At 51.2% G+C, this 17,099-nt stretch overlaps 1 protein-coding gene across 3 annotated transcripts in view; it reads left to right on the top strand.

The window, feature by feature from the left end:
• Positions 1-17,099, top strand: part of LOC139402970 (E3 ubiquitin-protein ligase DTX4-like) — a 35,962-nt gene that overhangs the window by 2,801 nt on the left and 16,062 nt on the right. For all 3 annotated transcript variants that reach the window (XM_071146787.1, XM_071146788.1, XM_071146789.1), the window contains one exon: positions 14,625-15,651. In XM_071146787.1, coding sequence (XP_071002888.1) covers positions 14,625-15,651 — 1,027 coding nt within the window. The remainder of the gene's footprint in view (positions 1-14,624; positions 15,652-17,099) is intronic.

Here is a 17,099-nt window from a genome sequence, read left to right on the forward strand (position 1 = left end):
AGATGAAGACAAAAGAGAGGACGAGAAAGAAAGTGGGAGAGAGCAGTAACGACAGAAACATCTGTCTTTACCTTGTAGCTCCACTCTGCTATTTCACCACAGCTGATGATTGTATGACACTGTGACACCTCTCCCTCCCACATCCTCTCACAGCATTGGTGCTAGAGACAGACCGCATGAGAATACAGAAGCTCGCAGCGCACCGCTAGCCAAGCAGTCTCTAAACGAGCTTCGCGCCCCGTGGCGATGGTTTTAAGCCTCACCATGTTTCTCATCTCTCCGTGTCCTGGCTTTTCCCACCGCTGTGTGATGCAGTGTTTCTATGATGCCGTCAAAGACTCCCATTACTTTGTTGCTTCAACAACTTTTTTAGAAATATTATTAGACTTTAAATCCCCTTCCTGTAATTCCCCGTAGCTACTGGATGTGGAAACGCAGCTCAATCAGGGAAGCCAGACTGAAGGGTTTCCAGCTGTCACTGACGGCTGAGGTTTCCCTTTTTCTAGAGGAGCCCTGTGGAAGGTAAAACCTATCTAGCATTAGCGTCTGTCATTTCAGGCAGCCGTTAGCCTTCAGGCTAGCTGCCGTCAACCAACTCAACATCTAGCATTAGCGTCTGTCATTTCAGGGAGCCGTTAGCCTTCAGGCTAGCTGCCGTCAACCAACTCAACATCTAGCATTAGCGTCTGTCATTTCAGGGAGCCGTTAGCCTTCAGGCTAGCTGCCGTCAACCAACTCAACATCTAGCATTAGCGTCTGTCATTTCAGGGAGCCGTTAGCCTTCAGGCTAGCTGCCGTCAACCAACTCAACATCTAGCATTAGCGTCTGTCATTTCAGGGAGCCGTTAGCCTTCAGGCTAGCTGCCGTCAACCAACTCAACATCTAGCATTAGCGTCTGTCATTTCAGGGAGCCGTTAGCCTTCAGGCTAGCTGCCGTCAACCAACTCAACATCTAGTGTTAGCATCTGGCTGTCATTTCAGGGAGCCGTTAGCCTCCAGGCTAGCTGCCGTCAACCAACTCAACATCTAGCGTTAGCGTCTGTCATTTCAGGGAGCCGTTAGCCTTCAGGCTAGCTGCCGTCAACCAACTCAACATCTAGTGTTAGCATCTGGCTGTCATTTCAGGGAGCCATTAGCCTTCAGGCAAGCTGCTGTCAAACGCCGTTTGGGGAGTCTTTTCTCAAACATAGGCAAATATTTTTCTACCTGAAGTGGATGAATAGAAAGTAGATTCCCTTTGTAATTCTGAGATGCACTTGCCGACTGAGCCATTGCTGTTACCGTCTGTCAGACAACAGGCAGACTGTTGTGAAAGGACACACCCTTTTGACCACCGATTGAGTCACTGACTCCTTCTCTAACACATTGTCAATATGTCTTTCTCGCTCTTTTCTGTCTCTCCCTTCTCTGTCTCTCCCTTCTCTGTCTCTCCCTTCTCTGTCTCCCTCCTCTGTCTCTCCCTCCTCTGTCTCTTTCCTCTCTCTTTTCTCTCTGACTCCTGTCTCTCTCCCTCCTCTCTCTCCTGTCTCTCTCCCTCCTCTCTCTCTCCTGTCCCTCCTTTTGTCTCTCTGGTCTCTCTCCATCCTGTCTCTCTCCCCCCTTTTGTCTCTCTGGTCTCTCTCCCTCCCCCGTCTCTCTGGTCTCTCTCCCTCCCCCGTCTCTCTGGTCTCTCTCCCTCCTCTGTCTCTCTGGTCTCTCCCTTCTGTCTGACTCCTCTGTCTCTCCCTCCTCTGTCTCTCCTGTCTCTTTTCTGTCTGACTCTCCTGTCTCTCCCTCCTGTCTCTCCCTTCTGTCTGACTCCTGTCTCTCTCCCTCCTCTGTCTCTCCCTCCTCTGTCTCCTCTGTCTCGCCTGTCTCTCTCCCTCTCATAGACATAAAACCCAAACTCAAACGAATTGTCACATTGGTAAACACACCAACACAACCTTGTGGCATAGGGTGTTGTGGTGGGAGAGTTAGAGAATAATGGTTGAAATGACATGTTGGCTGATATAGTCCGAGACTGACAACAGGCAGCTAGACAGACAGACTGACAACAGGCAGCTAGACAGAGAGACTGACAACAGGCAGCTAGACAGAGAGACTGACAACAGGCAGCTAGACAGAGAGACTGACAACAGGCAGCTAGACAGAGAGACTGACAACAGGCAGCTAGACAGAGAGACTGACAACAGGCAGCTAGACAGAGAGACTGACAACAGGCAGCTAGACAGAGAGACTGACAACAGGCAGCTAGACAGAGAGGCTGACAACAGGCAGCTAGACAGAGAGGCTGACAACAGGCAGCTAGACAGAGAGGCTGACAACAGGCAGTGAGGCTGACAACAGGCAGCTAGTCAGAGAGGCTGACAACAGGCAGCTAGACAGAGAGGCTGACAACAGGTAGAGAGGCTGACAACAGGCAGCTAGGCAGAGTGGCTGACAACAGACAGAGAGGCTGACAACAGGCAGAGAGGCTGACAACAGGCAGAGAGGCTGACAACAGGCAGAGAAGCTGACAACAGGCAGAGAAGCTGACAACAGGCAGCTAGGCAGAGAAGCTGACAACAGGTAGAGAGCCTGACAACAGGCAGCTAGGCAGAGAGGCTGACAACATGCAGATAGACAGAGAGGCTGACAACAGGCAAATAGACATAGATAGACAGAGAGTGAATGATCGGCTAAACACACAGATGAGACTGACAGGGAGGCATAGGTGCTATGGATAGGAAAGCACAGAGGGGGGGCTGGGGGGGTCTGGTCTTAGAACACACACATACACACACACACACACACACACACACTGGTCTTGGAAGAAGCAGCCAGCTGCCGTCTGAGGCTCGGAGGCCCTGTTGCTGCTCCAGCTGGTCCAGCCGAAGGGGACACATTTCCCAGACACCCACAAAGCCTGGGGTCGGGGTGCAGGGGTCACGGGGTCACCCTAGGGGAGAAAGGGTGGAGGCAAACTAAACATAAGCCAAACCTGACAAGACAGGCCACTTCTAAGTAGAACCAGGCTGGACAAAGAGGCAGGGAGAAAGAGAGGAATAGCGAGGGGAGGAGAGAGAGAAAGAGTGGAGGTGAAGTACAGATAGAGGGGGAATGGTGGAGAGGAGAGACTGGAGGGGGAGAGAGAGAGAGATGGAGGGGGGGAGTAGAACAGTGAGGTTTCCCCCAGCCCAATAGGTTGTTGGAGGAGGAGAGAGAGAGAGAGAGAGATGGAGGGGGGGAGTAGAACAGAACAAATGTTTCCCCCAGCCCAATAGGTTGTTGGAGGGGAGAGAGAGAGAGATGGAGGGGGGAGTAGAACAGAGAGGTTTCCGCCAGCCCAATAGGTTGTTGTTGGAGGAGAGAGAGAGATGGAGGGGGGAGTAGAACAGAGAGGTTTCCCCCAGCCCAATAGGTTGTTGGAGGAGAGAGAGAGAGAGACGGAGGGGGGAGTAGAACAGAACAAATGTTTCCCCCAGCCCAATAGGTTGTTGTTGGAGGAGAGAGAGAGAGAGAGAGAGGAGGGGGGGAGTAGAACAGAAGAAATGTTTCCCCCAGCCCAATAGGTTGTTGGAGGAGAGAGAGAGAGAGACGGAGGGGGGAGTAGAACAGAACAGAAAGGTTCCCCCCAGCCCAATAGGTTGTTGGAGGAGAGAGAGAGAGAGAGATGGAAGGGGGAGTAGAACAGAACGTTCCCCCCAGTACAACTCAGTAGGTTGTTGTGCAACAGTCTGTGTCAGGTTACTTCAGGGCCCCAGGGCCTCCCAAGTGCCGTCAGTCACTGCGTGTTTCACAACGTAGGCCTTGGATTAGGAGCAGAGAGGACACACACACACACACACACACACACGGGGTCATGCATGAAGAGGACACACACACACACACACGGGGTCATGCATGAAGAGTGCACAGACACACATACATACACACATATGCTCAAACGCTCTACACACACACACGCACCCAAATGCAATGACGCACACACACTGGATTGTGTTTCATTCTATCTGATGGCTCTCGTGTTTGGGCTAAGAGGGTCGGAGGGCTACAAAGAGAAGGGACTCCCGAGAGGCGCAGTGGTCTAAGACACGGCATCTCAGTGCAAGAGACGTCCAGGCTGCATCACATCTGGCTGTGATTGGGAGTCCCATAGGGCGGCGCACAATTGGCCCACATTGTCTGTGTTTGGCCGGGGTAGGCCGTCACTGTAAATAAGAATTTGTTCTTAACTAACTTGCCTAGTTAAATGAAGGTTAAATTAGATAGAATCAATCGATGTGAGTGGTGTTTTTGTGCTTCTAGGTTGTGCCGGCCATATTGTGAAGTCCTTTTTAACTGTTTTGGTAGTTTATAATCTCTCTCTCTCTCTCTATTTCTCTCTCTCTCTCTCTCTATTTCTCTCTCTTTCTCTATTTCTCTCTCTCTCTCTATTTCTCTCTCTCTCTCTTTATCTCAACTTAAGGGGCTTTATTGACATGGGAAACCTATGTCTACATTGCCAAAGCAAGTGAAATAGATAATAAACAGAAGTGACATGAACAGTGAACATTACACTCACAGAGGTTCCAAAAGAATAAAGACATTTCAAATGTTATATTATGTCTATGTACAGTGTTGTAATGATGTGTAAATAGTTAAAGTCCAAAATAAATCAACATAAATATATCAGCAGGATGGAGAGAGGGAGAAAAGAGCCAGTATAGGAAGAGGGGAGGGGAGGAGAGGAAGATCATCTGAGGTCAGTCAGACTAGAACACAGAGAAATGAGGGACGAGGGAAAAGAGAGATGGAGAGAGGGAGAAAAGAGCCAGTATAGGAAGAGGGGAGGGGAGGAGAGGAAGATCATCTGAGGTCAGTCAGACTAGAACACAGAGAAATGAGGAACGAGGGAAAAGAGAGATGGAGAGAGGGGGAGGGGCATTAGAAACCACAGCTCTTCTTTTAGAAGGGATCTAGCAGACACCTTTATGTCTCTTCTTCTCCTTCCCCTGCTTTGTCTCTTCTTCTCGTTCCCCTTCCCCTGCTCTGTCTCTTCTTCTCGTTCCCCTTCCCCTGCTCTGTCTCTTCTTCTCGTTCCCCGTCCCCTGCTCTGTCTCTTCTTCTCCGTCCCCTGCTCTGTCTCTTCTTCTCGTTCCCCTTCCCCTGCTCTGTCTCTTCTTCTCCGTCCCCTGCTCTGTCTCTTCTTCTCGTTCCCCGTCCCCTGCTCTGTCTCTTCTTCTCCGTCCCCTGCTCTGTCTCTTCTTCTCGTTCCCCGTCCCCTGCTCTGTCTCTTCTTCTCCGTCCCCTGCTCTGTCTCTTCTTCTCGTTCCCCTTCCCCTGCTCTGTCTCTTCTTCTCCGTCCCCTGCTATGTCTCTTCTTCTCGTTCCCCGTCCCCTGCTCTGTCTCTTCTTCTCCGTCCCCTGCTCTGTCTCTTCTTCTCGTTCCCCTTCCCCTGCTCTGTCTCTTCTTCTCGTTCCCCTTCCCCTGCTCTGTCTCTTCTTCTCGTTCCCCTTCCCCTGCTCTGTCTCTTCTTCTCGTTCCCCGTCCCCTGCTCTGTCTCTTCTTCTCCGTCCCCTGCTCTGTCTCTTCTTCTCGTTCCCCTTCCCCTGCTCTGTCTCTTCTTCTCCGTCCCCTGCTCTGTCTCTTCTTCTCGTTCCCCGTCCCCTGCTCTGTCTCTTCTTCTCCGTCCCCTGCTCTGTCTCTTCTTCTCGTTCCCCGTCCCCTGCTCTGTCTCTTCTTCTCCGTCCCCTGCTCTGTCTCTTCTTCTCGTTCCCCTTCCCCTGCTGTCTCTTCTTCTCCGTCCCCTGCTCTGTCTCTTCTTCTCGTTCCCCGTCCCCTGCTCTGTCTCTTCTTCTCCGTCCCCTGCTCTGTCTCTTCTTCTCGTTCCCCTTCCCCTGCTCTGTCTCTTCTTCTCGTTCCCCGTCCCCTGCTCTGTCTCTTCTTCTCGTTCCCCTTCCCCTGCTCTGTCTCTTCTTCTCGTTCCCCGTCCCCTGCTCTGTCTCTTCTTCTCGTTCCCCGTCCCCTGCTCTGTCTCTTCTTCTCGTTCCCCTTCCCCTGCTCTGTCTCTTCTTCTCGTTCCCCTTCCCCTGCTCTGTCTCTTCTTCTCGTTCCCCTTCCCCTGCTCTGTCTCTTCTTCTCGTTCCCCTTCCCCTGCTCTGTCTCTTCTTCTCGTTCCCCTTCCCCTGCTCTGTCTCTTCTTCTCGTTCCCCTTCCCCTGCTCTGTCTCTTCTTCTCGTTCCCCGTCCCCTGCTCTGTCTCTTCTTCTCGTTCCCCTTCCCCTGCTCTGTCTCTGCTTGTGACATCAGAGTGCTGCTACAGTGCAACTTAGATTCTGTTCCATTAGCGGCGTTTTCTCTCTGTTTTGAGAAAGCGACAGTCTGGCACAAGGCTGGCTTTCCCATTGACGCTAAAGGACAAAGGAAGGAGAGATGGGGCCTGGGGTCGGGCCGGGTCTGTTCTGTCAACCGAAAAGATTCTGTCGGAGTTAGTCAACATTTTCCTGCTCTCTTTTTCTCTCTTTCTTTTCGCAATTGTGTGTGTGTGTGTGTTGTTTCTGTCTGTCTGTGTGTGTGTGTGTGTTGTTTCTGTGCCTGCTTGTGTGTGTTGTTCCTGTGTGTGTTGTTTTGTGTGTGTGTGTGTGTGTGTTTGCTTCAGTGAGCAGAGCAGGAATTCACCTCTGAGTGAGGGGCAACAGGTAGTGGACCGCTTGACTGGCCAGGTTTGAGAATGGCTGGAAGGCATGTTTCTCACAGTCATGGAGTGACATGGAGTGACATGGAGACGGTCTCCCAGGTCCGTGAGAGAAATTCGACTCAATATGGCATGAGGGTCTGCTATACAAATTGATGGAAAGCAGTGTTGAGGGAGAAACATACAACATTATTAAATCCATGTACACAAACAACAAGTGTGCTGTTACAATTGGTCAAAAACACACACATTTCTTTCCATATTGCCGTGGGGTGAGACCGGGATGCAGCTTAAACCCACCATCTTCAACATATATATCAACGAATTGACAAGGGCACTAGAACAGTCTGCAGCACCCGGCCTCACCCTGCTAGAATCTGAAGTAGGACTAGGTGACATGGCCTGAAACTCATTTCTCAAGTCTTTTCAAACTTATGGGCTATTCACGATACTAAGTATCTGTTGCTTTTATACGTCATCTTTATTCTTGCTCCAAAAACTCCTGTGGCTTATTTTTCAAATGGTCATGTTTCTAAATATCTGCACAAAGGGGAAGGTTTCCTGTGAGAGTAACGGTTAATGTGATTGGATGTTAATTATTTGACTAGGCTACCTGTATTTGACATTGTGTTGTTATTTCACTGAACCCAAATGTATAGCTCCGTTAGAAAATATAAATGTACTGTTTGAATTGTCTTTTTTTAAAATGTGAATTACATTTTTATTTGGCGTACCCCCGATGGCATTGCGCGTACCCCCGATGGCATTGCGCGTACCCCCGATGGCATTGCGCGTACCCCCGATGGCATTGCGCGTACACCCAGTTTCGGAATACCTGCCCTAAGCAGGCTGGTCCTGGGGCTCTGTTCACAAACAGACCCCACAGAGCCCCAGGACAGCAGCACAATTAGACCCAACCAAATCATGAGAAAACAAAAAGATAATTACTTGACACATTGGAAAGAATCAACAAAAAAACAGAGCAAACTAGAATGCTATTTGACCCTAAACAGAGAATACACAGTGGCAGAATACCTGACCACTGTGACTGACCCAAACTTAAGGAAAGCTTTGACTATGTAAAGACTCAGTGAGCATAGCCTTGCTATTGAGAAAGGCCGCCGTAGGCAGACATGGCTCTCAAGCGAAGACAAGCTATGTGCACACTGCCCACAAAATGAGGGCGAAACTGAGCTGCACTTCCTAACCTCCTGCCAAATGTATGACCATATTAGAGACACATATTTCCCTTAGATAACACAAACTCCCATATCTATTGGGTGAAATACCAGCAAGATGTGTGACATGTTGCCACAAGAAAAGGGCAACCAGTGAAGAACACCAATGTGAATACAACCCACATGTATGTTTATCTATCTTCCCCTTTGCACTTTAACTATTTGCATATTGTTACAACACTGTAACAACATTGTATATAGACATAATATGACATTTTAAATGCTTGTCCGTGTAATGTTTACTGTTTATGATCTATTTAACTTGCTTTTTAGAGAGAGAGAGAGAGAGACCCCTGAGACAGGTGGATAGACTGTCCATCTGGAACCTGTTGTTCCCCTCTGCTTCACCCCTCCTGTCAACACACACACTCCGGTTCTCACACACACAGTAACTGACCAGTACAGACTGTTGATTGAGTAACGGTGGGAGGAAGAGGAACAGCCATCTGTTGAAAGAGTAACGGTGGGAGGAAGAGGAACAGCCATCTGTTGAAAGAGTAACGGTGGGAGGAAGAGGAACAGCCATCTGTTGAAAGAGTAACGGTGGGAGGAAGAGGAACAGCCATCTGTTGAAAGAGTAACGGTGGGAGGAAGAGGAACAGCCATCTGTTGAAAGAGTAACGGTGGGAGGAAGAGGAACAGCCATCTGTTGAAAGAGTAACGGTGGGAGGAAGAGGAACAGCCATCTGTTGAAAGAGTAACGGTGGGAGGAAGAGGAACAGCCATCTGTTGAAAGAGTAACGGTGGGAGGAAGAGGAACAGCCATCTGTTGAAAGAGTAACGGTGGGAGGAAGAGGAACAGCCATCTGTTGAAAGAGTAACGGTGGGAGGAAGAGGAACAGCCATCTGTTGAAAGAGTAACGGTGGGAGGAAGAGGAACAGCCATCTGTTGAAAGAGTAACGGTGGGAGGAAGAGGAACAGCCATCTGTTGAAAGAGTAATGTTGGGCGGAAGAGGCCAACCACAGTGACGTTGTCTAATCAACAGTTTCCATATCACCCTCATGGGAAAGCGACTTCCTCATAAATCAGGTGTTTTATTCCAATAGGATCTTACTGTACTCCTCTGTCTCATCTGCCATTCAGTCAGTTTACCACGTCCACCATGTAATAGTTGAAGAGCAGGTTAATGAACAGCCATGTTCATTATCACCAGCGAGCTTCCCCTAGCCCTAGGGGACTCATCAGAGACACCTCTCCTCCCCTACCTCAAGGAGACTCATCAGAGACACCTCTCCTCCCCTACCCCTAGGGGACTCATCAGAGACACCTCTCCTCCCCTACCCCTAGGGGACTCATCAGAGACACCTCTCCTCCCCTACCTCAAGGAGACTCATCAGAGACACCTCTCCTCCCCTACCCCTAGGGGACTCATCAGAGACAGCTCTCCTCCCCTACCTCAAGGGGACTCATCAGAGACAGCTCTCCTCCCCTACCTCAAGGAGACTCATCAGAGACACCTCTCCTCCCCTACCCCTAGGGGACTCATCAGAGACACCTCTCCTCCCCTACCCCTAGGGGACTCATCAGAGACACCTCTCCTCCCCTTCCCCTACCCCTAGGGGACTCATCAGAGACACCTCTCCTCCCCTACCCCTAGGGGACTCATCAGAGACACCTCTCCTCCCCTACCCCTAGGGGACTCATCAGAGACACCTCTCCTCCCCTACCCCTAGGGGACTCATCAGAGACACCTCTCCTCCCCTACCCCTAGGGGACTCATCAGAGACACCTCTCCTCCCCTACCCCTAGGGGACTCATCAGAGACACCTCTCCTCCTCTACCCCTAGGGGACTCATCAGAGACACCTCTCGTCCCCTACCCCTAGGGAACTCATCAGAGACACCTCTCCTCCCCTACCCCTAGGGGACTCATCAGAGACACCTCTCCTCCCCTACCCCTAGGGGACTCATCAGAGACACCTCTCCTCCCCTACCCCTAGGGGACTCATCAGAGACACCTCTCCTCCCCTACCCCTAGGGGACTCATCAGAGACACCTCTCCTCCCCTACCCCTAGGGGACTCATCAGAGACACCTCTCCTCCTCTACCCCTAGGGGACTCATCAGAGACACCTCTCGTCCCCTACCCCTAGGGAACTCATCAGAGACACCTCTCCTCCCCTACCCCTAGGGGACTCATCAGAGACACCTCTCCTCCCCTACCCCTAGGGGACTCATCAGAGACACCTCTCCTCCCCTACCCCTAGGGGACTCATCAGAGACACCTCTCCTCCCCTACCCCTAGGGGACTCATCAGAGACACCTCTCCTCCCCTACCCCTAGGGGACTCATCAGAGACACCTCTCCTCCCCTACCCCTAGGGGACTCATCAGAGACACCTCTCCTCCCCTACCTCAAGGAGACTCATCAGAGACACCTCTCCTCCCCTACCCCTAGGGGACTCATCAGAGACACCTCTCCTCCCCTACCTCAAGGAGACTCATCAGAGACACCTCTCCTCCCCTACCTCAAGGAGACTCATCAGAGACACCTCTCCTCCCCTACCCCTAGGGGACTCATCAGAGACACCTCTCCTCCCCTACCCCTAGGGGACTCATCAGAGACACCTCTCCTCCCCTACCCCTAGGGGACTCATCAGAGACACCTCTCCTCCCCTTCCCCTACCCCTAGGAGACTCATCAGAGACACCTCTCCTCCCCTACCACCCCTAGGAGACTCATCAGAGACAGGCTCCAGATTACAATACTAACACCTGGGATTATAGTTAACTAGGTGTTGAAGAGGTGGAGATGGGTGTAATGTGTATATTGATGTTGTATATACAGGACACCTTTGTAAAAGAGGCCGAGGTCTCAGTGTGTCTTCCCTGTAAATAAAAAGACAGAAGGGAAAACAAACAGAACGAGTTGGGAGGGTTTTACGATCCACTGTTAAAATGAGTCCATATTCATTTGGGAACTTTGGGTAACCTGAGCCTAGGGATGTGGAGGGTAACGTAATCTGTGGCGACATGTTCTCAGAACCGGTTCTCAACAAGGAACCTTTGTGGAACTGGAAGGCTCAGGGGGCGAGCTGGAACAGTCCCTCAGTAGTGATGGAGGCTGCTGAGGGGAGGACGGCTCAGAATAATGTCCAGAACGGAGCAAACGGAATGGCATCAACCACCTGGAAACCATGGAAACCATGTGTTAGATGTATTTGATACCATTCCACTGATTCTGTTCCAGTCATTACCACGAGTCTGTCCTCCCCAATTAAGGTGCAACCAGCCTCCTGTGCTCAGTAGGTGTTACCCCAGCTGGCCACTGTTTTACCTTCACAGCAACCTGTTATTAAGTCACCTTCAACCCCCTGTAGACACACACACACACCTGACTTGCTCACCCACCCACCCACCCCACCCCCCACCCAAACCAAAACACACACACACACACCTGACATTCCATGAGCCACTATACCCCCACTCACTCACTCAAACACACACACAGCCCCCTCAGCCTGCCCTCTCCCCAGTGGCCTTGGTGAAAGACAGTGAAGGGGTCAGAGAGGTGGATATTATCCCTCAGATCAAAGGAGAACAGTGTTTTCCCTCCCTTCAAAGAGAGGAGCGTCTGCAGACACACTGACAGGGTGGATAGTTGTTCTCCCTCTGGCTGCACCCCTGTGATGAGCCTCGGCCCTGTTCATCCGGGCACACCCGTTCAGGTAGTCCCTCCCTGTTTCAGTCCCTTATCGTCCGGTTGGTGCCTAATGAACACAGCCCTCTCTGTCTTCAGTAGAGACTATAGAAGGTGATTGAAGGACATTGACGTGGCCGGGGTCTATCACAGGACGGAAACTCAAGGGAGGGAGGGGGGGGGGGGGCACGGCTGTCTTGTCTCGTCACCACAATCCATTCAGCTAATCAGAACCATTGATTGTGTCGACGGCGACGCTATTCTCCGTCTTTTCTGACGTGCACGTTGTGAACGGCGCTGTGCAAACGGTAGCGAGAGCTCAACGCGTTTATTTCAAAAATGTTCTTGTGAAATATTAAGACGAGGGGCCCGGAGTTTATCCTTCTGGCCAGGAAAGAGGTGGGCTGAAGTACGACATGTATGTTTCTCTTCAAAGGTCATCCACCACTAGAGGTTTCTATCAGAATCCAGTCCACCCGTGACTGTCCTCATCCCAGCTAGTGGTTTGTCTTTGTGAGAGCTGGCCTTTGTTTCTGTGGAACTGAAAGAGGCCTGTTTCCTCTACAGTCTACTGAATCTCACATGCTGCTCCTGGGGTCAAGTGCTCATTTCTCTTTTAGAACCATTGTATTGTTTTATAGAGTGAAGAAGACCTCCCGGCTCAGCCTTTAGTCGTCCGCCCCCCCCCCCCCCCCCCCCCCCCCCATACACACACACACACACACACACTTTTTCTCTCTTTCTCCCTCACTTTCTCTCTCAATCCAATTCAAAGGGTCTCTCTCTCTCTCTCTCTCTCTCTCTCTCTCTCGTTCAATTCAAAGGGTCTCTCTCTCTCTCTCTCTCTCTCTCTCGTTCAATTCAAAGGGTCTCTCTCTCTCTCTCTCTCTCTCTCTCTCAATTCTATGGGTCTCTCTCTCTCTCTCTCTCTCTCGTTCAATTCAATGGGTCTCTCTCTCTCTGTCTCAATTCAAAGGGTCTCTCTCTCACACACACAATACCCTTGACTGTGTGCCTCTAACAAACATTGCTAGGCCTGCTGCATTCAGCCACCTCTTTTGATGTCTGTGTGTTCCAGTCTGTCTCAGCCAGGCCTCAGTGTGGGTCCCTCTTCTCTCTACCTTGGCATTGGCTGAATGGTCGTGCCACACGTTGCCCCTGGTTACCAAGCTCGTCTCTGATTGGACGGTTCTTGATCCTCCTCGGTTTGGCACCGATGTGTGGTGCCATACTAGGCCTGCTGATTTGGTTGATTTTAAACCCATTAAACATCTCTATGGTTACCACTATCGATTCATCATGAACCAATATGCATTTCAAATGGAATTTTGACAACTATTCGCTTCCCTAAACAACTGTATTACTGTTGGTCATTAAGAGTGTCTTTGTAGCTGTTTGGCTGACTGCATTTGGAAATACTTTAATTGGAGTTATGGTAATTTGAGTTGGGGTTGAGTTCATGTCATTTGAGTTGGGGTTGAGTTCAGGTCATTTGAGTTAGATGAGTTCAGGTCATTTGAGTTGGGGTTGAGTTCAGGTCATTTGAGTTGGGGTTGAGTTCAGGTCATTTGAGTTGGGGTTGAGTTCAGGTCATTTGAGTTAGATGAGTTCAGGTCATTTGAGTTGGGGTTGAGTTCAGGTCATTTGAGTTGGGGTTGAGTTCAGGTCATTTGAGTTGGGGTTGAGTTCATGTCATTTGAGTTGGGGTTGAGTTCAGGTCATTTGAGTTAGATGAGTTCAGGTCATTTGAGTTGGGGTTGAGTTCATGTCATTTGAGTTGGGGTTGAGTTCAGGTCATTTGAGTTGGGGTTGAGTTCAGGTCATTTGAGTTGGGGTTGAGTTCATGTCATTTGAGTTGGGGTTGAGTTCAGGTCATTTGAGTTGGGGTTGAGTTCATGTCATTTGAGTTGGGGCGGAGTTCAGGTCATTTGAGTTGGGGTTGAGTTCAGGTCATTTGAGTTGGGGTTGAGTTCATGTCATTTGAGTTGGGGCGGAGTTCAGGTCATTTGAGTTGGGGTTGAGTTCAGGTCATTTGAGTTGGGGTTGAGTTCAGGTCATTTGAGTTGGGGTTGAGTTCATGTCATTTGAGTTGGGGTTGAGTTCAGGTCATTTGAGTTAGATGAGTTCAGGTCATTTGAGTTGGGGTTGAGTTCATGTCATTTGAGTTGGGGTTGAGTTCAGGTCATTTGAGTTGGGGTTGAGTTCAGGTCATTTGAGTTGGGGTTGAGTTCATGTCATTTGAGTTGGGGTTGAGTTCAGGTCATTTGAGTTGGGGTTGAGTTCATGTCATTTGAGTTGGGGCGGAGTTCAGGTCATTTGAGTTGGGGTTGAGTTCAGGTCATTTGAGTTGGGGTTGAGTTCATGTCATTTGAGTTGGGGCGGAGTTCAGGTCATTTGAGTTGGGGTTGAGTTCATGTCATTTGAGTTGGGGTTGAGTTCATGTCATTTGAGTTAGATGAGTTCAGGTCATTTGAGTTGGGGTTGAGTTCAGGTCATTTGAGTTGGGGTTGAGTTCAGGTCATTTGAGTTGGGGTTGAGTTCAGGTCATTTGAGTTGGGGTTGAGTTCATGTCATTTGAGTTGGGGTTGAGTTCAGGTCATTTGAGTTGGGGTTGAGTTCATGTCATTTGAGTTGGGGCGGAGTTCAGGTCATTTGAGTTGGGGTTGAGTTCATGTCATTTGAGTTGGGGTTGAGTTCAGGTCATTTGAGTTGGGGTTGAGTTCATGTCATTTGAGTTAGATGAGTTTAGGTCAGAGGATGTGTGAATGTGTGTAAGAGCTCATATTAACTTTCACTTCTGTGGGGAGAATCTAGCTTGTCAATTAAAACCATACGAAAGTGTTCCCACATGCATTTCTGTTCCTGTTTCAACCTCTCTACACTGAAACGACAATGTTAGTACCATTTCCTACTCTTTTCATGATCTAGTCATGCATTCCTGGTTCCTCTCAAGGTTTCTTCCATCCAGGGCCTTCGTCCTGTCCACCGTGCTTCTGCTTGCTCTTCAGTGTCTAGACTAGTTTACTGTGAAGCCCTTTGTGACAACTGCCATTGGAAAAATACATTTGATTGATTGATAGTCGTACTAACCCCTGCATCTCCCCCTGCAGGTATGATCCGGCCGGTGCGCCGTAGCTTCTACGATCCCACGTCGGCGCCGGGCCAGGGTTGGCTGTGGGAGTGGGAGAACGACACGGGCTCCTGGACCCAGTACGACACGGAGGTCGGCATCGCCATCCAAACGGCCCGGGACCGCCAACAGCCCTGGCTGGACCTGGCGCCGCTGGGATTCTGCTACCTGGTGGACCTGCAGGGCATGACCCAGATCAACAGGCAGACCCAGAGACAACGCAGGATACAGCGGAGGTCCGACGTGGCCTACCCACTAGTGTCAGGACCGGTACCCAGGAACGGAGGTGGAGGATCGGGTCCAACGGGAGCGTTACTGGGTGTTGGGGTGTCGGGCGTCAACGGGCGCGCTGTGTACCCAAGCGGCGGGCTGGCGACCATGCAGTCCCTCGCCGGGCAGCCGTGCTCCTGCCAGCAGTGCATGCTGGTCTTTAGTGTGAAGCAGAGCACAGTGAGGTCATCGACACACAAGTTGGGCCACCGGCCGAGTAAACCTCAGAGTAAACCACCCAGCCCCAAATCTGCCACCCTGGGGCGGGGCCAACTCAGGAGCTCCCCCGCTAGATCTGCCTACTCCAAAACCTTACCTCACGGACTCTCCATATCCCGGAACCAGTCCTCACCGCGACGGAATGCTGCCCTCTTCGCCCGCTCCCTCTCCCTCCTCAGCGCCCAAACGGGCACCCTCTCCATCTCCAACCGACCCCCTCCTCCCTCTCTCCCGCCCCCTCAGCCGCCCTCCTCCAATCAGGGCCGCCGTCCGTCCGTGCCGCCCCCCTCTCCCTCCTCCACGAGTCAATCGGTGCCCACCGCCACGCTCGTCACCCCGGCGACCGCCGTGACGTCACCGCCCTCTCCCGTGCCGTCCCCGTCGCCGCGGCCCATGGCTCCCCAGCGCTCGGCGCCGTGCTCTGCCCCCCTGCCCCAGCGGTCCAGTCTGGCTGGGCTCAGCCGGCCCGCCCTGCAACGCATAGCCATGGCCCAGTCACGAGCCCTCATTGCCTCTGGGTGAGTGACACGCATACACACAATAACATACACTCACAAACACACACACACTGATGTAACTGATACACACAAACACTCAGTGGTTGCCACGGTGAGTGAGATGGTTTTGGTTGAGTTGTTGTTATGACTGAATGATTCTGGATGATCTCATCTGGTTCTACTTGGTCTTCCATTATGGAAACACTGTGTTGTTGAGATGGCTACATTCGTCTCCTCTTTGGATGCTTTGGAAGTGAGTCTTTACGGGTCAGTGGATGTGGGACTGTGTCTACTTGTGAGAGGGAGGACGCATCTAACTCTCCCAGCAGCCCCTCTGACAGATGACCATCTGGGGTCCAGAAAGAAAGGAGCGGTTGTGGAGGAATGAGGGGATGGAGGGAGGGGGGGAATGAGGGGATGGAATGAGGGAATGGAGGGAGGGGAGGAATGAGGGGATGGAGGGAGGGGAGGAATGAGGGGATGGAGGGAGGGGAGGAGGCCTCCCACCGTCACTCTCTTCCCCCTCTACCCTGCACTCGCCCACCCCCTCCGACTCTTCCTTCGCTCTGTCTCTCTCTCTCTCTTTGGGTTTCCCAGGACTCCTGTGTTCTGGGGGCCCATCCCGGGCTCTATTGTGTGCGCCCAAGCGTTTCCACGGCAACCTTTGTGGCTGCATTGAGGCCTAGTCGGCATTCGCAACACAATGCCCGCCTCTGCAGTGGCCAGCCCGGAACAACAGGGTCTGGGCTGGGGGGGCAGGTAGGGGGGTTGTTTTTGGGGAGTAGAAGGTTAGGGGCGGAGAAGGGGAGGTCGAGGGATATATGCATGGGGGTGAAGGGATTTCTGGATAGTAGGGAGTGCGGGGGTAGAAGGAAGACAAAAGCAGAAGCCACAGTCATCATTGTAATGCTCCGTCTCGGTCTGTCTTGAGGCTTTTGTCAAGGAGGATCTTGGGGGGTTGGGGAGCAAGAGAGACCTACATTTAGGGAGTTTGGGGGGGTAGACATAGCCAGCTAGACACAGACACTGTCAGAGGGAAGGAGGGGAGGGACGGACAAAGGAACAACTCAGCAACTAGCAGAGATTGATCACAATCAGGCCACAGCCGGAGGGAGGGAGGGAGGGAGGGAGGGAGGGAGCAAATCTAGATTGTTGATTGTAATATGCAGAGCAGTGTTACGTTGTCAGTCAGTTGTCGCACACACACGGAGTTGTGAAATTGTTTCAAACCAAGGGGGACACACACACAGAGAAAGTCAATATTGACGTCCTCACAAAGCTGCAGGAATGTGTCTCTCTTTCTTCTAGTGGGGGAGTGTGAGAAAGAGACGACAGAGTGAAAACAGAAAGGGGGAGGAAGGGTTTCAGAGGGCTGAGAAAAGAGGAGCGAGAGGGAGACAGTGTGGTAACACCATTACACTGTATATAGACATAATGACATGTTAAATGTCTCTATTATTTGGGAAGTT

The sequence above is a fragment of the Oncorhynchus clarkii genome, unplaced genomic scaffold, assembly GCF_045791955.1.
Source record: "Oncorhynchus clarkii lewisi isolate Uvic-CL-2024 unplaced genomic scaffold, UVic_Ocla_1.0 unplaced_contig_2111_pilon_pilon, whole genome shotgun sequence".
Lineage (NCBI taxonomy): Eukaryota > Metazoa > Chordata > Actinopteri > Salmoniformes > Salmonidae > Oncorhynchus > Oncorhynchus clarkii.